Source organism: Thamnophis elegans, chromosome 2 (genome assembly GCF_009769535.1).
Source record: "Thamnophis elegans isolate rThaEle1 chromosome 2, rThaEle1.pri, whole genome shotgun sequence".
Taxonomy (NCBI): Eukaryota; Metazoa; Chordata; class Lepidosauria; order Squamata; family Colubridae; genus Thamnophis; species Thamnophis elegans.
Window position 1 is genome coordinate 146,288,206 of NC_045542.1, and position 25,723 is coordinate 146,313,928.

General features: G+C 41.0%; 1 protein-coding gene across 1 annotated transcript; it reads right to left on the bottom strand.

Moving 5' to 3' along the window:
• LOC116502979 (L-amino-acid oxidase) lies at window positions 1-25,396 on the bottom strand. The gene is made up of 7 exons (XM_032209056.1): window positions 25,384-25,396; window positions 15,408-15,622; window positions 12,415-12,527; window positions 11,311-11,512; window positions 5,199-5,267; window positions 2,754-2,890; window positions 1-802 (listed from the first exon to the last, which is right to left on the bottom strand). Exons 1-7 carry the CDS (start codon window positions 25,394-25,396, stop codon window positions 1-3), a joined length of 1,551 nt encoding a protein of 516 aa, XP_032064947.1.
• Between the last annotated feature and the right edge of the window lie 327 nt (window positions 25,397-25,723).

The window sequence follows — 25,723 nt, forward strand, 5'->3', positions numbered from 1 at the left end:
TTAAAATTGATTGTCGCTGATCAGATGGATTCTTGATGGCTTCTCAGATGCACGATTCACATCTCTTGCTGCTGTCAGCCCTGTCTTAATTGTGTTGTCCACCCAACCGTGAACTTTGGCAACATGCTCTCCTGCAAAGTAGATTCTACCTACAGGTGCAGCGAGTGGTTCACTAAAATCTTGAAGCTGGTAGGGAGTGAATGTGGTTATAGACCCCATAGCATACTTATCCAGGCTCCATTTTTTAAACACTGAGGGGTAACAGAGGGCCTGGATCTCTTCCTTGGGCAGCTGATGGATGAATGAAAGGTCATTAATGACAATATCACCCATGCTCTTGATATCAAGAGCTTGAAAGAAATTGGCATCATCAGCAATGACATAGGCCAAAATAACCCCAACGCCACTAGTAAAGTTATGATTAGGGTAGTAGATGAATCGGGATGGAAGATCAGTTGTGGACTTCCCACCATGAATACCATCAGCTTCCCAAAACCTCTTAGTGCAAGTGAGGAAGATCTTGGTACCACTTCTGTAGTGGATAGACCGCAAAGCGTGTGCTTTCTTTGGTGGAAGGGGTGGTTCAAAAGAGATGCGACGGGTGGCCCTTGACGTGGAGCACACAATGACATAATCAGCTGTCACATCTGACAAGGTCTTTGCTGGGGTTTGATATTCCACTCTGACTTTCTCAGCATTCTGTTGTATCTTGGTTACTTGGGCATTGAAGTACACGTTGTTGGCAATGGCTTGATACATGCACATAGGCAACTGATCAAATCCACCAACAATTTCATCAAACCTGCAAGACCAAAATGGGAGAGAGGAAGTCAAAACCTGGTCTGCTAAAATTGGATAATGATATTACTGAATAAAAAGCCATTTAGTCTAAACTTCCTTTCATAAGTCACCATTTAAAAATTTATACCAAATTTTCTCTTGCCAAATCAATACATAGAAATTTTGTTGTGCATGAAAGCCTATAATATTGAAATCGGATTGATCATGGATAGAGTTAGATAAATAATTGATAATGATATAATGTATACATATATATTGGTTCGGCAAGAGGACATTTGGTATAAATTTTAAATGGTGACCATGAAAGGAAGTTATGTATGAAAGCCTATAATATTGAAATTGGATATAAATTGTGAACAGTGATTAAGAAAGGAGGCTTAGAAACTTTGTTATCAAACTTAATTATTTTTTATTTAGAACGTTTCACAAAGAGAGAATGTTGTTGGATGATATTGAAAATAGACAATGGAGTGCCATTATGTGGTTTTGCTTTGAATTTTGGAATATTTGTTATAAAGGGATGTTAAACAACTATAGTCATATGAAGGATTGGTTATGATGATAGTAATATATATAAATATATTTGATGTAAAATATATAATTTAATATGGATTATAGGTGATGACTGTGGAAGGGATGCATGAAAGTTTTTGTAACCAATTGACACACTTTTTATAATTTGTAATGGAATATGTTTTGATGGTGTTTGTTGCGTCTTGGTCTATTCAAAAATACAAATATATATATATGTTATATTTGTGCTCATAAATAAATAAAGGGAGACTAGTATAGATCTATTTCAAGCTATTTAGCTCTCATCAGCTAGCCATACCCTTAATGGGAATCGAACCTGTGCTATATTGCCTCTTAGGCAGATATGTTAACCACTGAGCTACAGAGCTCAACTCCTTATCAGCCAAGCCAGGGTGAAAGGTATATATTGTATATATAGGTATGGCTAGCTGATGAGAGCTAAATAGCTTGAAATAGATCTATACTAGTCTCCCTTTATTTATTTATCAGCACAAATATAACAAATGTAACAAAAAGGCAACAGTAAAAAATATTGGGTTTCTGTCTGGATGGTCTTTTGTGACGAGCCGAAGGACAGAGAATGGAAGTAGTGATCTTCCTCCCATATTTGGGCATACCAGGGGTTGTGACTTATATATATATATATATATATATATATATATATATATAAACAGTTCTGGAAAGAAGTTGGCAGCAGATTTGATAGAAAGCAAAGAATATGTTTTATTCTTATTCTTTGACTTTGGTATCTATTATTTATTATTTTTGCTTATCAAATTTGTTTGCCATCTATTTCAACACGAGGTGTCTCTGGGTGGATTACAATGTTACAATATCTAGTGCAGAGGTGGTATTCAACAGGCTCTGACCAGTTCTGGAGAACCGGTAGTGGAAATTTTGAGTAGTTCGGAGAACCAGTAAATACCATCTTTGACTGGCCCCGCTCCCATCTATTCTCTGCCTTCCGAGTCCTAGCTGATCGGGAGGAAATGGAGATTTTACATATCCTTCCTCTGCCATGCCCACCAAGCCACGCCCACCAAGCCATGCCAATATAGACGGTAGTAATTTTTTTTGAGTCCTACCATTAATCTAGTGATACCATATCAGGGTTGATATAAAATTGATATAAAAATTAATATCTACTGATAATTTTAGCATTACTGATAATTGCCATTTCTTGCAACTGCAATAGTATGTTAGCTTTGATTTCAGTTGTCAGATTGTGGTTTGTGTGCATTCCCACACCAATATAGGGAGGATTTGACTGTGACTATGTGTCTGCCCTCCCACAGACTTTTTATCTCCAGTTCCTTCCAGATTCCCATGGATCCTTCAATGGATAAACAAGAATTTCATCTTTAAATTGGGACAATGATGAGGAAGTCATTTAATCCAAGTGATACAGGTTTGCTTACCTTTTTGTGTTAGAGAAGATATCATCACTTTTTAGGCTCTCAATAAAAGATACGTAATAGGCAGAATCTTCATTCAGTAAGTCTCCAATCATATCTACAGCTCCGCGGCTCAGATTTCCTTCTTTAATTAGATACTCCTGTTTGGGGAGAGAAATCCTTAAATTCGTCTGTTCAAAAACTTGATTTCAGAGCAAGGAGCAACTGGCAGGCTGCAAACAGGACAAATTCTTCTAATTCTGAGGAAATGTTGATTTAGGGATTTAAGCACAAAGCAGAATCAATCTGTTATTGTTCCACTTAATGACCTCCAGAGAAATAATCTGTCTCTTAACTAACTTCTATTTTGTTGAAGACAATTTAGGGATAATCCTTGACTGATGACCACAATCGAACCCAAAATTTCTGTTGTTAAGGAAGTCAATTGTTAAGTGGGTTTCCCCCCATTTTACGACCTTTCTTGTCACAGTTGTTAAGTGAATCACTGCAGTTGTTTAATGAATCTGGTTTCCACATTGACTTTGATTGTCAGAAGTTCACAAAAGGTGATTTACATCACCCTGGGACACTGTAACCATCATAAATAGGAGTCACTTGCCATGTGTCTGAATTTTGATCACATAACCATAGAGATGCTGCGGTCATAAGTGTGAAAAACAGTCATAAGTCACTTTTTCCACTGCTGTGTAACTTCAAATGGTCACTAAACAAAGTGTTTTAAGTTGAGGACTACCTTTACATTATGTTCAATAAAGGGGATAAAGCTTGAGATGATATGACCAATGCCTGGGGAAATGTCAAGCAGGGTTATACTAGGAAGGTAGTCTATATTTTAAAATTTGTTGTGCATCCATGTATATGCCTGCATTTCAGTGCTTTAAATTTGCATATATACATTTAATTTAATGATACACTTATAAAAGTGTATATGTCTATTAAGATCTATCCACAAAAAAGAAAGTATTGGGAATTCTGACCCAGAATTTGGGATTGTTCAGTGGTAGCAAGCTGGTACCGAGCCGAGGTGGCGTAGTGGTTAGTTAGGGTGCAGTACTGCAGGCCACTTCAGCTGACTGTTATCTGCAGTTCAGCGGTTCTAATCTCACCAGCTCAAGGTTGACCCAGCCTTCCATCCTTCCGAGGTGGGTGAAATGAGGACCCAGACTGTGGGGGCGATATGCTGACTCTGTAAACCGCCTAGAGAGGGCTGAAAGCCCTATGAAGCGGTATATAAGTCTAACTGCTATTGCTATTAAACTAGTTATATTCCATCTCATTCATTAAATATATCATGGCCAACCTCTCCATTACACCAAATCCTTTACAAACTGTAGTCCAAGTGTCTCAGTCCAGGCAGAATGCTTGTTCAGCCAGTTTAGAGTTAAGCCAGATGAGCATAGAAAAGTTAAACATATACTGTAATTAATGTATGTCCTAAGACCGTGATGGCGAACCTATGGCGTGCTCAAAGTGACAACGAAGCCATGTTGCCCGGTATGCATGGCCTTGCCTATTTGTCTTCTGGGTTTCTGGCGTGCATGCATGCACTATGATCAGCTGTTCTTTGTACGCATGACACTGCTGAAAACCGGGGTGTGTATGCACGCCGGCCAGCTGATTGTCAGGTGCACATGCACGCCAGAACCCAGAAATTTGCCTTTTTCAGAGTGTGATCCCTTCATGCGTGGCAGTGCCGAAAACGGTTGTGAGCATGCATGCCAGCAGTTGATTGTTGGGCACACATGCGCATTAGAACCCAGAAGTTCAGAATTTTCAGAGTGCAGCCCTGACAAGTGCATGTGTGCATGCAGGATGTTTCCATGCAACCTTTTTGGCACTTGGTGCCAAAAAGGCTTGCCATCTCTGTCCTAAGATGAAAATCTGGTACTTCTATGATGCCCTTAATGCCTTTTTTGAGTTGTGGTTTACTACATTTGTCATCAACAGTGATTCTTTATGGCAAGCATGTTGTAATCAGTTCAATTAGTATTCAGGTTGATTTGGGGAGTGTCAAGTTCTCAATCACTACTTCAAGAACTAACTTCAGATAGATCCAACAGGCATTATCTCTGACTGTGTATGACTTAGGTTTGGATACTTTTTAAGAAGGCCGTTGCATGGCTTTAGGGGAGACACAATCACTTGCCATCAATCCTGCATGACAAAGAGCCCCCTTACTACAGGTGTGCTGCATGTGCAAAATGAAAACCCCATAAAAACAGGCAGATCTTGAAATGACATCATTGTTATTGACTACCATCTTGCTCTTTGCATCGCAATCCGTTTTAGTATTTGAAACTCTCAGGCTCAGTAAGTAATTTGTCTCATATTCTAATACTACTGTAAGAGGAACATGATAATACACCTTAAAGATTGCTCCCCCCCCCTAAATCCCCCACCCCCAAACTGTACTGTTTGGAGACATGGTTTCAGGCACAATCCAAATACCTTCGTTGAGTAGGTGTCATATTTATTTAGTATGTAGCTGCAGTTAGTCCTTTTCAATTCTTCTATAACCTGAGAATGATTTGGAAAGGAGAAAGGAGACGTAGGAGAAAGGAAGTAGTTAGTTAAAAATGTATTACATCCAACAAAAGAAAAAAAATACATACCGTACCTAAAAAGAACCAATGCAGAATAAATATTGATGGATTATTATACTGTTCAGATTAGAACTAGGTTTATAATAAATGGGAAAAATTATTAAAGTCAGTATGGTATAATAAAACTAGAGCACTATAATGAAACTATGGCACTCCCACATATACAGCCAAAAGTATGGATCCAATATGAAGATAACAGCTTTGTCATAATAAAAAAAGGACAAGTAGAGAATGCACATGAAACAATCAACAGCATATTTCAAGGAATAAAATTCACACAGGGAGAAAAACCAACAACATGCTACCCTTCCTAGATATCCTCAACAGCACAGGAAATGATGGCAAATTAGAAACACCAAGTCTATTGAAAAACAACTAATACTAAACAAGTGATTCATTATTACAGTAACAATCTAACCGCACATAAGAAAAGGATAATGCTACCATACACCACTAACTAAATTATCTCAGAAACAACCATCAGACTTTTACAATCACATAACATTGCCACAGCACACAAGCCAACTAAAGCCCTAAAAAAAACACGTAAATATAACAAAAGATCCAGTAATCTAAGAATAAAAAACAGGCATCATCTACAATTTACATTGGAAGGACCGTTACCAATGTGTAGGACATACAGTCAGGAGACTAGTGGAGCACATGCATGAATACCAACTATCAGTTAGAAGACACATCAAAAACTCTTTAATCTCACAACACGTAGACTGACCAGTCATATTTTCAACTAGGAAACTAGTATGAGCATCCTCGACTAAATCCAAGGGAAATCCTAGGGAATTCTTGGAAGATTGGCATTCTACAAATCAGCCATCAATAGATACATAGACTTGTAAATCACATTTACACGCAAATAACAAAGCTGAAAAGGAAATAAAAAAGATCAGAACATAGCATCTCCAGCAACCAACACCCAGATAAGCAGGTGTTCACACCAGACAAATAATCAAGCAGGAAAAAAAATAACCTAATCAAGGAGAAAACCACAGTTTCGCCAACACTGACAGGACACAGTACACTATATAAACAGGGAGCAAATCACACGCTCATTAGCACTGATGATATTACTAGTCAGGTAATGGTGTAAGCAAAAAACCAAGCTTAGAAAACACCAAAGATTCCCACATAGCTATTATAGGTAGTCCTTAGTTAACAATTTCACTGTTTAGTGACAATTCAAACTTACAGTGAAAGTTTGAATGGTCACTAAAATGCTGAAAAAGAAGGTTTGCAATAGGTCCTTACACTGGCCACAGCATCCTTGCAATCCCATGACCATGATTTGGGCATTTGGCAACCAGTGCACATTTATGACAGTTACAGCACATAAGCCAATGCATACAGGTGGGAAATCCAAACTTATTCCATTCTTTCCATATTTATGTAATTTGAGAAGGAGAAGGAAGCTTATGCAATTCGATGGGCCCTGCTGACCTGGAGATATTTCCTCGAGGATGGTCCTGTGCCTTTTGAAGTATGGACCAATCACAACAACTTAGAGGCACTAAAGAGGTCAGGTGGGCGCAGGACTTAAAGCGATTCAATTTTGAACTAAAGTACATCCCTTTAGCCAATGCTCTGTTGCGAACCTTCTAGCCGATGCTCTGTCGCGGAAACCACAATACCACAGCAAACGGGAAGAGGTGGTTCACACACTGATATCCTCAATTGGCATCACAAGTGCTGACCCGAGGCTAGGCCACCTGAAGGAGAGCCTTGGACGGGGTGGGATGACCCAAAAGCTTTAAGATGAACTACCAGAGGACCCATGGCACAAGGACAACGCAGGAACACTAACCCTTAAGGATGGACTCATTAAGATACTTGGTGTTTTTTTTCAATGTATCAAATTGAAACCCATTCAAAAAATGGGTTAATCTAGCAAGTTGGTTGAGAGCTGTGCAAATACTACTGATGTCTGATTGAATAACTTTATCCATGTCCCATCATCTTTTAATTTGCTGAGTCTACAAATAGCAGATTGTATTGGCGTTGACTGGCTGACCCCCTAACCTTTCTCTGTGAATCTTGGAGATTGGTATGGCCAGCAGTTGCAGGAATATTCTGATCAGCAAAGGGAGATGAGTCTAGGACTGTGATGGCGAACCTATGGCACACAGGCCACAGGTGGCACACGGGGACATATCTGCTGGCACACGAGCTGTCAGCTCCAGCACGCATGCATGTACTGGCCAGCTAATTTTTGGCCTTCTGGAAGACCAGGGGAGGCTGTTTTCACTCTCCCCAGGATTCAGGAAAGCCTCCGGAGCCTGGGAGGGCGGAAAATGGGCCCAATGTGCTAACCGGAAGTTCAGAAACGATCCGTTTCCGGCTTCCAGAGGCCATTTTCACTCTCCCCAGGATTCAGGAAAACTCCATTCCGAACTTCTAGTAGGCCCGTTGGACTCGTTTTTTGCCCTCCCCGGAGGCTTTCTGAAGCCTGGGGAGAGTGAAAACGCCCCTCCTCCAGAGGAAATACCAAGTTCAGTTTGGAGGCAAGCAGTGCGGCACATGGGGAAGTGGGGGGGGGGAGTTGGGCATGCATGCGCATGAGAGGGCTCGCTTTGCATTACGGGTGCTGGCACACGCCCTCGCATTTTTGGCATCCAACAACAAAGATGTTAGCCATCACTGGTCTAGGAGTTGCTGTTTTAGTTGCTTCCAATTGCAATTAAATATTGCTCAGGATGTATTTAAGCCTTCAAAGGGTATGTGTGGTTATCTTTTCAAGAGACACCCAAGGCTAATGTTGGAAATCAGGTGGAGTCTGATACCATCATTTCAGACTAACATTTTATTAAAAGGCATAAATCCATCAGATGCATGGAGCTAGATCAGAGTTTCCCAACTTTTACAACCTTAAGAGGTGTAGAAATCCCAGGTGCTAAGGCCTCAGCTTCTGAATGCCATTTTTCTTAGTCCCACATTTGAAAGCTGGTTTTAGAGATTACTCTGAAATAAAATGGTTTATTTCTAAGCAAGGACCTTTCAGAGCTTTCCTGAGCAAGATTTATTAAAAGAATGCAGGATTGATACATGCATCCTAGCAAGTGTAGCATTTTTTTAAAAATAAGAACCCATTTATTATTATTTTATTAGTAGTCATTTTATTTATTATCCTATTTATATACCACCTTTATTTTTGTACGGTTCAAGGCAATGTATTTAATACTCCCTATTTTCCCACAACAATCTTATGAAATGGGCTGGATTGAGAGAGAGGGGCTGGGCTGAAATCAAGCATATGGGCTATTCCTTCCTTGATTTTAGTTTATGCATTTAAGTGAAATAAACAGCCCAGAATAATTATTTCCTAGCAATTAAGCTAGAGAAGGCAAAACAAGACCAGATAAACTTCAGCAAAGAAGAAACAATAGCACAACCAAGGAATGCAGCTCGTCTGTCTGGAATCCACACTGTATATATCGGACATTAACACAAGTGAACGAGTCCAAAGGTATTTCACGAGAAGAATACTCCACTCCTCTACTCGCAACAGAATACCGTACTTTTCGGAGTATAAGACACATTTTTTTTCCTCAAAAAAAGAGGCTGAAAATCTGGGTGCGTCTTATACACTGAATACAGCATTTTTTTGCTTCCCGAAGCCCTGCCCTCTTCACCAAAATGGCCGTGCATAGCCTTATGGATGCTTTCAGAGAGCCCCTGGAGGCTGGGGAGGGCAGAAATGAACAAAAATTGGTCGTTTTTTGTCCCCCCAGCCCCCAGAAGCATTCTATAAGCCTCCATAAGGCGATGCATACAATTTTTTTTACAAAAAGCAGGCCCGTTTTCAGGCTGTTTTTTGCTCGTTTTTGCCTCCCCCACCCCCCAGGAGCACTCTGCAAGCCCTCCCCAAGGCTATTCATTCCTTTAAAAAAAAACGGGCCTATTTTCACAAAAAACAGGCTGTTTTTGGAAGGTTTGCAGAGTGCAAAAACTTTTTTTCTCCCTTTCAGAAAGCTCTTTAACTGATTGATGAGAATTACATTGATCAAGTGCTGTGCCAGCAGAAACAAAGTCTTAGGTGCTGCAGATTGTCAGCAATTTCCTTCTCCAGCACATGGATAAATTCATCTGGAAACATCTACCTACCTACCTACCTACCTACCTACCTACCTACCTACCTACTCTCTCTCCCTACCTATCTACTGCATTTCTCTCTCTCTCTCTCTCTCTCTCTCTTCTCCTCTCCCTCTACCTACCAACCTACCTACTCTCTCTCTCTCCCCCTACCTATCTTCTCTATATCTATCTATCTATCTATCTATCCATCCATCCATCCATCCATCCATCCATCCATCCATCCATCCATCTATCTATCTATCTATCTATATCCCTCTACCTACCTACCTACACACACACACTCTCTCCCTACCTACCTACTGTATTTCTCTATTTTTCTCTCTATCCCTTTATCTACCTTCCTACCTAATTACCTAACTACTCTCTCTCTCTCTCCCTCTCTCTCTTTCTCTCTCCCTACTTACTGTATTTCTCTGTCTTTCTCTCCCTCTCTCTCCCTACATCCACCTACCTACTTTTGTAAAATTTGCCTCTTCAAAACCTTGGTATGTCTTATACTCCAGTGCATCTTATACTCCAAAAAATAGGATACCTTATGCCGTCAGGCTCAAAATTTTGGGCTTAGACAATTTAGAACTACACCGCCTTTGATCTGACCTAAGGGTTGTACACAAAATTATCTGCTACAAGTTCCTACCTGTCAATGACTACTTCAGCTTCAACCGCAATAATACATGAGCACACAATAGATACAAACTCAAGGTAAACCGTTCCAAACTCGATTGCAGAAAATACGATTTCAGCAACAGAGTGGTCAATACCTGAAATGCGTTACCTAACTCAGTGGTTTCTTCCCCAAACGTCCACAATTTTAACCTTAGACTGTCTACTGTTGACCTCACCCCACTCCTAAGAGGTCAGTAGAGGTGTGCATAAGCGCACCAGTGTGCCTAACATCCCTGTCCTACTGTCCCCATTTATTTGTCCCCATTTCCTGTGTGCTTATTCATGATTATTCTTACTCCTGTTATCTTGTACATGAGTGAAAAACTAAATAAATAAATAAAATAAACTATCAAGGAAGAAACCACATCCCAACCATGTTTACTGGGGCTAACTACCATCTATTATCAGCCAACAAACTCCACTCTTCCCTTGTGGTGATCAGGTTACCCAACAATCAAGACTCCAACAGCTATTATTTGGTCACCCAAAAAACAGGCAGAATCCCAATCACCCCATTATGGCCTTCATCCAGGGGTGGGTTTCTCGCCCCGTTCCAACCGGTTCAGTTGGAATGGGGCCGGCGGCGTCCTCGTGCATGCGTACTAGCATCTGCGCGACGCTCCAGCTTCTCCTGGACGATCGCACAGGCGCTGTATGCATCCTGTGCATGCGTGGAAGTGCAGAACTCGTCAAAACCGGCTAAGGACCGCGGGCGGGCGGGCGGGCGGGCGCGCCCTTCGCCATTCCCGGAAGTTACTTACTTCCGGGTTCGGCGACCAACCAGTTTGCAGGGACTGCCGTGAACCAGTTGAAACCCACCCCTGCCTTCATCTGGGCTTTTTTGATCATACCCTAAGGACAGAGGTGGTATTCTACTGGTTCGGACCAGTTCACCCGAACCCACCCTGGCTCTACAGCATCCCATTTAGGCCATTTTTAACCAAAAGCACATGCATGGAAGGCTTAGCGCATGTGTGGAGATGGTGCGCATGAGGGCACACTCACATTTGTGAACTAGTAGGGAAGATAAGTAAATACCACCCCTGCCTGAGGACAACTCTGGTTAATAGAGAAACTAGTTTTGGAGAATGCTTTTGGTACCTTTTGTCTCTATAAATCACTGCTTGAAACAAGCCATAGCATAAATTTCCTGATTAAAGATAAATTTTATGACTTATCTGAACCTTTTTGAGGGATTCTCGATATAGCTGTGAAGCAGATTTGCCTTCTTCTGAGGGATCCACGGGATATTTCAAGACGCTGGGGTCTTCCTTGACTTCCCATACTCTCTTCCTGATATTTTTAATAAAATACCAGGCATTGTCATTTTCCTGAAAAAATTCATTCAATTTGAGACCAAACTTTCTGATATATTCACGGATAATCCTGGGGACAGGAAAGGAAAAAGAGTGAAAGGGAAAAAATATAGAATGATGTATAGTTCTGTGCAGAAGATAGAACTGAAAAGCATTGTACCTGATTATCAAGAGAATGATGGTGCAAATGTGAAATGTAAAATAATTATTCTGCCATCATTTCTGGAGTGTCACTATCTTGCTTTCACTTTGCTTTACATATAGCACACATTTAGCCAGAATTTCCAGTCTCAACACAGCTTTTCCCCTCCGTGAAAAAAAGAAAGAGCTACCAATTGAGAAGAGGGGAGAAAAACAGCAAAGAAAAACAGCAACAACTCTCAAATTGCTTGATAAACTCTTACAAGTCATTTGTTTTGCCAAAATCATTTGGGCTTATTTTTCTCAGATGAATAGATAACTTGGAAGAAAGATAAGACCAAACGGAATGATTCCAATCCAAATTAAATTTGATTTATTCCCAATTATTTGCCCTGGTTTCTAGGATGCTTTTTTTGACTCCTCACTGGAGCCTACAGTCTTAGGATTTCCTAGTAGTCTCCCATCCAAGTACTAAGCAGTATCAGGTTAGGCGTGCTTAGCTTTTTGAAACCCAAGCTAGATGTTTCCACCTAATTTGTCCTCTTAATTCTAAAGGAAATTAGCTTAACCAACCCTGTGAAAGCTCCAGCAGCAATACTCCATTCCATGCCTCATCACGTTCGTCCTGTTCACTCAGTATAAATTGCTGTAGGCTCTGTTGTCAAGTTTTAAATGGCTACTGAACCAGCCTTACAAATATCTGGAGTTTAATGGCTGGTGTTCCCAGAGTCTAAACTAGCAATGATGTTTTGGGACATACCTCCACGACCTTCCAGGCTTCTTAGTATGCAAGGAGAAGAGATAAGTAAACACGATCACCTGACATCTCACCTGTGTCCCTCAGGGATACGCATGGGTCCCAGATTGGCATACCAGCCTTCTATTTCATTTCGATACGTGGTCACTCGTCCTCCTGCACGTTCACTAGCTTCAAGAACTGTCACCTGGAGGCAAATAGAAAAGCCATTGCATCATTTTGACAATTTTCTTATTATAACTTCTCTGCTCGGCTGCTTTGTGACTTATTTTGGGGAGACTATTTCTTCATAGCATGATTGATTTGGTTTTGAGATGTCAGTATTGTATGGCTATTGGCACCTCTTCCAGAGGTAGTATTCACTTACCTTCCTTCCTACCGGTTCGCAAATATGAGCATGTGCGCATGCGCTTAGCCTTCCGTGTATGCGCGTTGGCTTAAAAAGTTCCTAAATGGGATGGCATAGAGCCAGGGCAGGTGGGCCAACTATGATTTCCACTGCCGGTTCAGGTGAACTGGTCCGAACCAGCAGAATAGCACCATTGACCTCTTCCCTTCCCTAAGGTGTTGTGGCTCACCAGTGGCCAGCGGAGCTGGCAGCAGATTCAGACAGTGAGGAGGTTGGGGAAGAACATGGGTCAGTCCTGGAGTCTGGGGAAGGCTCTGATGAGGGCTCTGTGTCGGAGGCAGAGATGGGGCCAGAGCCATATGCCAGTTATCAGGTGCCTTCAGAATTGGACATCAGTGGGGAGAAGAACAGCTAGAGCCTGTTCCCAGTGTGCTCATGCGCAGAGTTGCCAGACGAAGGAACAGCTAAAGAACAGGGGTCGACTTGGGAGTAAGGCCACAGGTGGATGATGAATGGCCCCTCCCAGAGGAAATAAAAGAGGAGCGAAAGGGGAGTGGAGTTTGCAGGAGACAATTAGTTCGCTTAATTGATTTGTGATTCTCCGAGACTCCTTGCCATGTTTTGCAGATATGAGCCTGTCAGCTCTCCAAGCCAGATAAGGTATGTGACTATAAATCCTCCGTTGAAAGACTTTACTGGACGTGAATGAGCAGAATTCACAGTAAATTAATAAAAGGGTTTTTTGTCGGGACCAGGAGTTTGCTTCATGCTCTTGGGAAGCCTCGGTCAGAACATAAGGTTCCTTACCACAAGCTGGCATTTTTCTATGGTTTCTGCTCTTTTCAACCTTTGCCATCTTTCCCTTCTGACTCCCAGAGAGCTAGTCCTCACTAGTTTGAGGCACCTTCCCCCAAGAGAGTCCCAGCAGTTCAAATAGCAGAACTTCAATGTTGAAATGTGTTATGCTTGACGATTATTGGAAGTTCTGTCACATGGATTTGCTTTCCAAACTTTATTTAGTAACCTTTTATTTATATTGAAAAATATTCTAAACAGCGTGATGATAGTTGCAGACGCTGTGCAATAGAAACTGAGTTTCTTCCTCCTGTGAAGTTCACAGTCCACATCAAGATGGATCTGTGCAGCCACAAAAAACAGGTTCTATGCTAAAACCTCAAATTCAGTCACAAGATTCAACGCCAGGCTGGGGAATTCTGGGAGTTGAAGTCCATAAGTCTTAAAAGTTCCCAAGTTTGAACACCCCTGCTCTATGCGGTCAGATCACTTTCTGGTCAAAATGTATTATCCTGGATCTCTGCTAAGTAGGATGCCCTATTTGAATGGTCTGTGTCTACCTCAGTGTCTAATGGGTCTACTGGGTTTCCATAGGATGTTTGGGGATTGCCATTTCCTGACAATCAGTTGGACAGCTGGGTCTTGCACTTTGTGAATTCCTAGAGATGGGAGGGCAAAGGATAAGATTGCCCCTTTGCAGTCTCTCTCCAGTTTCTTAGGCCAAGCAATTCTTTCATTTTCCAGGTTCCTACAGGAATGAAGCAACTACAGTGGTAGGGTTACTACCGATTCTGTGGGTTTGGCTTGGTGGGTGTGGCAAGGGAAGAATACTGCAAATCCCCATTCCCTCTCCATTCCTGGGGGAAGGTTACTGCAAAATCTCCATTCCCTCCCCACCCCACTAATCTACTTTCCAGCTCCGTTCTCCTGTGCAGGGCAACAAAAGAAGACCCAGCCAATCAGCTGGGACTCGGGAGGCAGAGAATAGATGGGGGTGTGGCCAGCCAGAGGTAGTATTTGCCTACTCAAAATTTCCACTACTGGTTCACCAGAACTGGTCAGAACCAGCTGAATACCACCTCTGACTGAAGACACTTAGAGCATAAATAGCACAAAAGTGTTATTGAACACTTGAGTCACTGCCACTAAGAACAGCAGCTCATTAATACTTCTTTGTGCTTATTGCATCTGGAATTTTCTGATTGATAACCCATTCAGAGTGACCCAACCCCTTTTTACAAAAATGTGGTTACAACAGGGCACCTGCAATGGCACATATGAGTTGGCAGGGATTTTTGCAGATAGTTGCTTGGTTTTATTCTTGGATGCTATTTGGAAAAGATCAAGGGAAGACAGCTTTTTGCGTTATGATCTGGGATACATTTGAGCTTGTGGAACCCAAGGAAATGAACTGAGTTCTCTGTAGCATAAGTTCTTCCATTTCTCTCTGGATCCATGTCCTTCCTGGCTAAGCAGCCAGGTGGGTATAGGTGACGGGATTTAGGAGGTAGTCAATGATTTATTTGGGGAAGTTATTATGTCATTGTCTTTAAATGAGGTGGTTCATTTGCTCTCTCCTAAAATAATTCTCTTGACTTGGCTACATGTGATGACTTTTGCACTGTCTATCACTTTCTCATTGTGAGGAAGATTGTTGAAAAGGAGGAAGATATTAGTTATATAGGATCCTAGAGGAAGTGGATTATCTATATCCTTTTCAGATGAGGTCTAGGCTCAGGATTGTAATAGAAACAGACTGGATTGCTCTACAATATAATTTCTGTCACCTGGAAGGGGAGAATGCAGCTCTCATAATCCTAGTAAACCTTTCATTGGCTTTTGGTGCCATCATGTTATCCTTCTGGATTACCTAAGAGTTGGGAGTAAGAGGCGTCATTCTAAAGTAATTCTTCAATGGCTTACCTTATGTCCAGCCCCTGCAAGTACGTAGGCTGCACTAAGTCCGGCCATCCCTGCACCTACAACCACAACATGTTTTGGATTTGATGTCGGTTTCAGACCATTTTTGGCGATCTCTAGAAATTCTTCATAATCAGGTTCTCGGAAGCATTCTTCAAGGGGGCTTCTGTCATCTGCACAGCTTCCCAAGGCAGCCAAGAACAGCAGTGAGAAAACAACTGGATAAAACAAATACAAAAATGGAATATGTATGAGGGTGGCATTTTCCTGGCTTTTCTTATTCTGGATTTATTGCCTCTTGCTCTGTTCATTTGTCCCATTCTTTTCTTTGTGTCATTGAACCAACTTCTAACCAGACTTCCTGAGGTCTCCTGCACTACATCTAAACTGCAATAAAACAAGCAACAATGGATGCATAGTCATTCCTTCCACTTCTCTGGTCACACAAAGGATCTCATAACAAATATGTCCTCTTCAAACTTAACATCTTCTTTTCTTGGCAGCAATGTGAAAGGGGCAGTGGTGAAATTCAATTTTCTTTTATACTGGTTCTGTGGGCGTGACAGGGGAAGGATACTGCAAAATTCCCTCCCCACTCCTGGGGGAAGAATACTGCAAAATCTCCACTCCCTCCCCATTCCTTGGGGAAGGATACTGCATAATCTCCATTTCCCTCCCCATTCCAGGGAAAGGATACTGCATAATATCCCATCCCACTCCAGGGGAAGGATACTGCAAAATCTCCATTCCCATCCCACTCCTGGGGAAGGATACTGCAAAATCTCCATTCCCATCCCACTCCAGAGGAAGGATATTGCAAAATCTCCATTTCCCTCCCCACTCCTGGGGGAAGGATACTGCATAATCTCCATTTCCCTCCTCACTCCAGGGGAAGGGTACTGCAAAATCTCCATTCCCATCCCACTCCAGGGGAAGGATACTGCAAAATCTCCATTTCCCTCCCCACTCCTGGGGAAGGATACTGCAAAATCTCCATTCCCATCCCACTCCAGAGGAAGGATATTGCAAAATCTCCCATTTCCCTCCCCACTCCTGGGGAAGGATACTGCAAAATCTCCATTCCCATCCCACTCCTAGGGAAGGATATTGCAAAATCTCCATTCCCACCTCACTTTGGGGCTAGCCAGAGGTGGTATTTGCCAGTTCTCCAAACTACTCAAAATTTATGCTAGTGTTTCTCCAGAACCTGTCAGAACTTTCTGAATTTCACCCCTGGAAAGGGGTTATAAACTAGCAGGGTTTTTGCTTTCCAATTTACTCCACTAACCAAGGATTTTCTTGGCGGACTTCTATTCAAATTCTTTCTTGCTTAGTTTTTTTAAAGATAATCCGTTCAAGTAGCTGCTATAATACTTAAAAAGAAATTACGGTAATCTGGCCTGAAAATGGTGCTCAAATAGATGTTAGTGCTTCCCAAGATATGTTTCCATGTGTGGACAACTTCTCTGTCATCTTTTCAGGTTTTTATTGGCAGATAGAAAAGGCACTAAGAAAAAAGTGTGCTTCCAAAGTCTTTCCCTTTGTCTTCAGCCACAATACTTCTTAATAATTGGGTTACAGAATGTGCTCTACATGGGGCTGCCCTTGAAGAGCATTCGGCGACTGCAGCTGGTCCAGAATGCGGCCGCGCGAGCGATCGTGGGTGCACCTCGTTTCACCCACGTAACACCTATCCTCCGCGAGCTGCACTGGCTGCCTGTTGATCTCCGGGTGCGATTCAAGGTGCTACTTATCACCTACAAAGCCCTTCATGGTACTGGACCTGGGTACTTGAGAGACCGCCTACTGCCAATTACCTCCACTAGACCGATACGATCGCATAGATTAGGCCTCCTCCGAATTCCATCATCCAGCCAGTGTAGACTGGCAACTACCCGGAGGAGAGCCTTCTCGGTGGCTGCTCCGACCCTCTGGAACGAACTCCCCGTGGAGATCCGGACCCTCACCACCCTCCAGTCCTTCCGCGCCGCCCTAAAGATCTGGCTGTCCTGGCTGGCCTGGGGTTAAGATCCTAACGGTTAGGACCTAACCCCACTCGAATTGTGTGACTGTTGTGTTTTTAATATGATGTATTGTCTTTATGTTGGAAATTGTTTGTCCTTCCCCCCCCCCCCCTTTTTGAACTGTGACCCGCCCTGAGTCCCCCCAGGGAAAAGGGCGGCATACAAATAAAGGGAAAAAATGAAAAGAAAAAAAATGAAGATCCACCAAGATGCTACAGGACCAGGCACTTGCCTGATAGGCCCCTATCTTTCTTATGGAGGAAGGAACCAGGTTAAGGAAGGTTGGCCTGGATGCTAGAGCAGAGGAAAAGTACAACTCCAACTATGTACTGGTAGATCTATGTCAGGTTTCTATCACGTAATGCCCTCAGGATGGGTTGGATGGGGTAGAATCAAAATCATGTGAAGTGTTAATAACACTTTATAATGCCTTAGTTTATAATGCAAGTGGGTTAAGACCCCACTTGGAATATTGCATCCAGTTTTAGTTGCCACAAGATAAAAATGATGTTGGGACTCTAGAAAGAGTGCAGAGAAAAGCAACAAAGATGATAAGCAGACTGGAGGCCTAAACATATGAAGAATGGGTGCAGGAATTGGATATGTCTAGTTTAATGAAAATAAAGACTAGGGGTGATACTATAGCAGTATTCCAATATTCAAAGAGCTGCCAAAAAGAAGAGGGGGTGTGTGTTCAATATATTCCCCAAAGCACCCAGAGGCAGGACAAGAAACAATGGGTGGAAACTAATCAAGAAGAGAACCAACGTAGAACTAAAGAGAAATTTCCTGACAGAATAATTAATCTGTGGAACAGCTTGCCTTCAAAAATTGTGGGTGCTCCAACATTGGAGGTTTTTAAAAAGAGTTTGGACAACCATTTGCTTTGGGATTTCATAAGGTTTCCTGCTTTAGCTGGGGGTTGGACTAGAAGACTTCCAAGGTCCCTTCCAATTCTATTATTCTGTTATATCTGGAGGTTTTCTGATTGGCTCAGTCTCATGCTGGTACACACTTGGGCGATTTCTGATTGGCTAGGTCTCATTATGTGCCATTTAGTGTATAATATTTGAAAGTTGATTTGTGGGAGAATCCTGATTCCTAGATTTCTGCAAAGATTACAAAATTCAAAACATCATTCTATTCAGTTTATTTCTTGCCAAGTGGATATTGGGCTACTCTGACACTCCTCCAGCACTATTGTTCAAATTGCCTATGTATTGATACTAATTGATTTTGAACACAACTATTTTCTAGCTCTATGCTACCAATTTTAAGGCGTGATAGTCAGAATGGTAATATATCGTGTGTTTTCTTCATAGATATGTCCAAAAGTATTATTATTCTGTTCAGTTATATTTTAAATTCTTCTCCTAACAAATCCCATACATTAAATTCACCTGGGCTGATATTTTCATTGGCTGTTAATCAATATCCCTTTTCTGGTTCAACAAAGTTGGAAATATTTGTCTTAAAAAAATGTCCTTACACTGAACACTTACTGACATCTCTCAGAAAAGATTCAAAGGCATCTGGATTTTAGCAGACCACATTTATTTATTTAAAGCACTGATAGGGATGGTTGTCCACCTCAGAAAGCGTCAAACATTATACACAAAAGAAAACAACAGACATCAAAAACTGAAATGATTAAATGTAGATTGGGACTGAAATATACTACAGGTAATCCTTGTCAAAGTTATGATAGACAGCAAAAAAAGGGACTTATGAGCTGGATTCAAAGTTTTAACTTCTGCCTATTCCCATGCTTACATGCCCACATTCTGGACACTCGGCAACAAGCCTGCATTTAGAATCATTTGCAGTGGCTGCAATTTATGATGGATTATTTTTTTTTTGGAAACTGGCATTTATTTCCGGTTTCTAGGGGGAAAAACAATGCATAGCAAACAATGAGTTTTCTTAATGACAGTGGCATTTGCTCAATGGCCACTGCAAAATAATCTCAAAAACCACGCTTTATGAATGTCACAATTTATGACCAAAATTGCCAGCTCAATTTCATTTGTAAGCTGAGGACCATCTATATATAGCTCCTGGAAATTGGAAATTCTGCTCATCCTGACCAAAAGGTCTGGGAAACAGCAAAGTTTTGTCTGCCTTTTTGGAAGCCTGTATGATTCTCAACCTATTGGCTGGGTATAAAAACAATGGCTCTGTTTTAATAAATTGCATCATTAAAGCAGCACAACTACTGATTCAGAACCTAGAACTAAGAAGAAATTTCCTGACAGTTATTTATTTTCATTTCATTTATTTATTTATTTATTTTGTCAAGCATGTGTAAGATAATAGATATGTATAAACAGGATTATGAATACAGGAAATGGATATGAATAAGTGGGGACAGTAGGACAGGGACGGAAAGCACGTTGGTGTGCTTATGCATGCCCCTTATGGACCTCTTAGGAATGGGGTGAGGTCAGTGGTGGGTTTCAAATTTTTTTAGAACCTCTTCTGTAGGTGTGGCCTGCTTTGTGGGAGTGGCTTGCCAGTCATGTGACTGGGTGGACGTGGCCAACTTGTAAAATGTGGTGAAACTCACTTAACGCTCTTGCTTAGCAACCAAAATGTCGGCTCAGAAACTCTGGCATTGAAGCACACAAGTCTTAAAGCTGTCAAGTTACAAGACCCTTGCACCCCAAACCCTTTAGAAAAAAAACCCCAGGGCTGTTCAAACTTGACAGCTTTAAGACTTGTGGACTTCAACTCCCTGAATTCCTCCTCTCGCTCTTCATCTTGATGATGTGCGGATGGGCGGGGGGAGGGAGATGGAACCGGTTCAAAAAAGACACTGTAGATTTGTGGAACCTCTTCTATAGAAGAGGTTAGAACTGGCAAGAACCCACCCCTGGGTGAGGTCCACAGTAGACAGTTTGAGGTTGAAGCTGTGGAGGTTTGAGGATGTAACAACGGAGTTAGGTAGAGCATTCCAGGCATTGGCCACTCTGTTGTTGAAGTTGTATTTTCTGCAATTGAGTTTGGAGCAGTTTGCCTTAAGTTTGTATCTATTCAGTGGTGGGTTCCTACCAGTTCGGACCGGTTCGACCGAAGCAGTAATGGTTTGGTGGCCTGGGTCACTGGAACTTGCAGTGACCCAGGCTGCCACGCCCCCGAACCAGTTCTCCATGCGGCACCAAAGGTGCCGCCATCTTGTTTTTTGCTTCTGCAGATGTGCAGAACAATTTTTATTGCATTGCACATGCACGCGCAGCATGCCCACGTGCGAACCGGCAGTAGTGTCTACTGGAACCCACTCCTCTATCTATTGTGTGCTCGTGTATTGTTGCAGTTGAAGCTGAAGTAGTCATTGACAGGTAGGACATTGTAGCGAATAATTTTGTGCACTACACTCAGGTCAGAACGAAGGCAGTGTAGTTCTAAGTTGTCCAAGGCCAAAATTTCAAGTCTGGTGCCATAAGGTATTCTGTTGCTAGCAGAGGAGTGGAGGACTCTTCTCGTGAAATATCTCTGGACTCGCTCAATTGTATTAATGTCTGATATGCAGTGTGGGTTCCAGACAACTGTATTCAAGAATCGGTCTAGTGAAGGTTTTATATGCCCTAGTTTGCAATACAATATTACTGGAGAAGAAGCTACACAAAATTAGGTTAACAACTCTTAATGGCTTTTTGGCAATGCTGTTACAGTGTGTGCTGGCACTTAGATCATTAGAAATTAGTTCTGCAAGGTGTTTTGTGTTCTGATTGTTTTTGCCAATGTTAGAACAATTTGCCTCCAGAAGTTCTGAATGCTCAAGCATTGAAAGTTTTTAAGAAGACATTGGACAATCATTTGTATGAAATGGAAAGGGGTTCGACTAGAAGACCTCCAAGGTCCCTTCCAACTCATTCTATTCTATTCTATTCTATTCTGTTCTGCTCCGTTCTGCTCTGCTTTGCTTTGCTTCGCTCCGTTATGATCCATTCCATTCCATTCTGTTCCATTCCATTCTAAACTAAACATGCAGCTTGAAACGTTTTGCTACTTATGCAATTAGCTTCTTCAATCACATACTCACTCCCTTTATAAGCAAAGTCAGATAGCATTTGGCCACAAATGCAAAGGTCTTCAACTTTTCCAGAAAATCGCTGCAGGTTCCAACTGGTGACCTGACAGTGAACTGAAATGATGACTGTTCCTTCTTGCTGCTGATGCCGATTAACTCAACTGCTTTCTTAAAAGAATTTCATTAGAGGTGCCTGGAATATGCCAGACCTTGGAAAGTTACCTCAAAAGCCCTGGGGAAGTTATGAGGGTGGTTATGACTTCTGTTTTCTTCAGTTTACAGACTTTATAATCTGTAATTCTAAATTGCACTCCTCTCCCTGTCTCCTCATGTTCTGCTGTCTAAATTATTTTCCTTTCTGTTGGCTCTTATCATCACCCATGTCTGGATGAAGTGTCCCTCAACAAAGCACAGAAACATTGTCAGAAAGTAACTAAAAGGTAAAGATCTTTGGGATTTGAAGTTACCGTATTTAATTTTTGGGATTATATCAATTAAGTAGTGCTTAATTGTAAATATGTATTTATTTTATTATGTAGCTTATTGCCCTTTTGTTGCATTGACTGCAAGAGTTTGCTTTTGTATAACAATTGGAATTGCCTAGCTGAATCAGTTTCGACATTCATAAATAAAAATTAATAGAAGGGGAGATTCCAGTTACACAAAGCCAAATTGTGATATAACAAAATAACTTTTAAAAATCCCATTTAAACTGAGATCTTAATTCAGTTCGATGTTAGAAAAGGGTCTGCTGCAGGGATAGCGTGGTTCCAGCTTTTATGCAGAAAGAACAGAAGGCAAAAGGCTGAGTGCGAAGAAAAAAGAAAAGTTAAGATAAAAGAAATAATAAAGCAGAATTCCCACTAAAATGGCTGTCCCTTAGAGATAATAGCATCCAGTCATGAAGCTTAGTGGATGTTTTAGGTTGTCTTTCATTGAATAATCTACTTAACAGAAAAATCAGTTCCTTAACTTTAGAATAGAGTAGAGTAGAGTAGAGTAGAGTAGAATAGAATAGAATAGAATAGAATAGAATAGAATAGAATAGAATAGAATAGAATAGAATTCTTTATTGGCCAAATGTGACTGGACACACAAGGAATTTGTCTTTGGTACATATGTTCTCAGTGTACATAAAAAGACAAGATACATTTGTCACGAATCATAAGATACAACACAATGATAGTCATAGGGTACAATTAATTAATCAATATAAATGATAAGGATACAAACAACAAGTTACAGTCATGCAGCATAAGTGGGAGGAGATGGGTGATAGGAATTATAGTAATAGTAATGCAGCCTTAGTGAATAGTTTGACAGTGTTGGGGGGATTATTTGTTTAGCAGAGTGATGGCGTTTGGGGAAAAACTCTTCTTGTGTCTAGTTCTGTTGGTGCACAATGCGCTATAAAGTCGTTTTGAGGGTAGGAGTTGAAATAATTTATGTCCAGGATGTGAGGGGTCTAAAAATATTTTCACAGCCTTCTTTTTGACTCGTGCAGTATACAGGTCCTTAATGGAACTTTAAAATGTGTGGGCATGCTGGCTGGGGTATTCTGGAAGTTGAAGTCCACACTTCTTAAAGTTGCAAAGCTTGAGAAATACTGGAATAGATGCATGGCCAAACTGGAGGATGGATATGTCAATGGCTATGAGTGACTTCAAATGACTATGAATGAAAAAAAATAACACCCTTTAAGCTCTATTTACCCTATTAATAGAACTGTAACACTATGGGTGCATTAAAAAACTTTCCTGCAAGACTGGTTTGATTCTTTTTATGATTTCAGCATGAAACTGGAAATGTGGGAAACAGAATCTGAAAACAGCAGGTACAACACTTTGCAGATGATTAAGTGTTTTCTCTGTCGATTGTTTTTCTAGCTCAGCTTGAAGCACTACTCTAAAATTTTGATTTAATTGTCTGAAATGTAATTTGTGAACTGGTTGCTAAGCTGTTTTACTTTTAAGCTCTCCCTTGTTCAGTTGATGCTCATCAAAGAAGGGCTTTTTAATTGTTTACAGGTAGTCCTCAATTTACAACCACTACCGGATCGCCTGATTTTGGGTGAACCGGCAGAAACCCACCTCTAGCCTAGAGACCCTTGAATATTATTGAATATATAAAAGTGACTTGAGGAGTAGATAATCCCCTGATGTATTTAAATTGATTTGATTGAATATTGATGAGGCATTAGAATTGTGACTTGGAAGCTCTGTTTTGGAATCAATGATTCCTGCACAATTGACTAAAAAAAGAGACTTATTAAATAAAGATGCAACACAAGGTGAAAGTGAGTGGAGATTTAAACGGAAAGGAGTGAATGTTTCAAAGTATTAAGGACCTTATACAGGAACATCATAAGGAGATGGTGGAAATATTTGATATTAGACCAAAGACTGGAAAATATTATACAAAGGACAATGAGCAATGACCAGGACAACGAGGAAAGAATGGAGCCATCAGAAGAACTGAGAAACCAGAAAAAAAGAAGATAACAAGGAGGAATTATTACCAAAATTAATAAAGATTAAGGAATTGAAGCAGGGGGAAAACACTTTAAAAGACCTATAAAAGAAATGGGAGGAACAGGAGGATACTTGGGGCGGAGGGAGATAGGGGTTAGAACACATAGCCTTAAAACTAGACAAGAAAGGCATTGGCCAAGGGCCCAGAATTGGGTACTAAGCTGATGTCTCTGAAGGTATAAAAGGAGGACATACCTTCCCCCAAGGTGTGGCCTTCCTTACATGCACCTTGTCTGTATGTTCATGGAATGGTCTACCCAGCCTTTTGCTTTGATCAAAAATAAAGGTGATATTTTTTCCAAGTCTCTTCTTGGCTCTCTCTCTTTGGTGTTCTGGTTACTCAAGTACATTTTGGGATCTTTCACCAGTGGTGGCTTCCTACCTGTTTGGACCGGTAGCGGTTTGGCGGCCTGGGTCACTGTAACTGGCAGCAATCCAGGCCTGCCAGGCCCCCAAACCAGTTCTCTGGGTGTTGCCATAGGTGTCGCCATCTTGTTTTTTGCTTCTGCGCATGCAAAGAACAATTTTTATTGCACTGTGGATGCACATGCATGCGCACATGGCACGTCCACAAGCAAACCAGCAGTAGTGCCTGCCGGAACCCACCCTGCCTTACACTATAACATTTCAGACAAATGGTTGTCCAATCTCGTCTTAAAAACTCCATTGTTGGAACATCCACAACTTCTGGACCAAGTTATTTCACCGATTAATTATTCTAACTGTTAGGAAATTTCTCCTTAGTTCTAAGTAATTCTAGGCAGCATGAATCATAACTCCCTTTGATCATCACCTTCATAATTTTAAATAGTTATTGAGTAAGTGGTGGTTAAGGGAGGTTATATGTATATCATGTGTAATAGTCATATGTAAGACTTTGTGACAAACTTAACTTACTAGTTTTTAGTTTGCTCTTCTCTTATTACTACAAATATTAGAAATGTATCAAGGCAAATTGACTATAACCCATCTCATTAATTTGAATTTGACTACTTAATTAAATGGCAACTGATTTTAAATGATAAAAGGTTATGAAATCTTGAAATCTAACCATGGAATAATAATACCTGTGATTTCACATTGAGGTGAACAAAGAATTATAATAATTGACAAATTCACCAATTGCAAAAGGCAGCTTTTGTCGGAACAGTTGGAAATTCTGTGATGATACCTCTTAACATCACAAAACATCAGTATCTGCCTATCCCAGATAAGTGGAAAAAATGCCAAATCCAGTCTGAACATCTGGCTAACTATGTGATGAACCAGTAATAAAAAATGTCTAATCCGGCCTAAACATTCACCAGACTGTGTTTCGAGCCACAATTTATTAAATAATACATTCCATTCAAGCCATAATTCAGTTAGTAAGTCTTAGGCAAAAAGGTACTTACAGAAGACATTCATCTTGTTGGCTTGTAGACAGTCAATGGCAATGCTTGGAAGAAGAGTTACTGATGCTATGTAAAGTGCTCAAGACACTTAGATTCGCATGTTGAGAAGATGCATTGGAGAATGCTTTTATATCCTAACCTTCTCGCCTACACTTTTATCCTCCCCTCCCCTCCCATTCTAATTATACGTAAAACAAGGAACAAGGAAATCAACTCTTTTGGATTTACACCCAAGAGGAAAACACATGAAAGGAACACATCAGTTCTGAGAGTAATTCAGGAATTTTAGATGCTGCTGATACATCTGGACCTAATGGTAAAATGAAAATAAGTTTCAGTT

Bases quoted from the DNA above. Each gene is read 5' to 3' on its own strand.
- LOC116502979 (XM_032209056.1), bottom strand. The intron at 2,891-5,198 runs GTATTTGGATTG...CTCCCCAAACAG, and splicing joins ATGACACCTACTCAACGAAG to GAGTATCTAATTAAAGAAGG. The intron at 803-2,753 runs GTAAGCAAACCT...TTGGTCTTGCAG, and splicing joins ATCTTCTCTAACACAAAAAG to GTTTGATGAAATTGTTGGTG.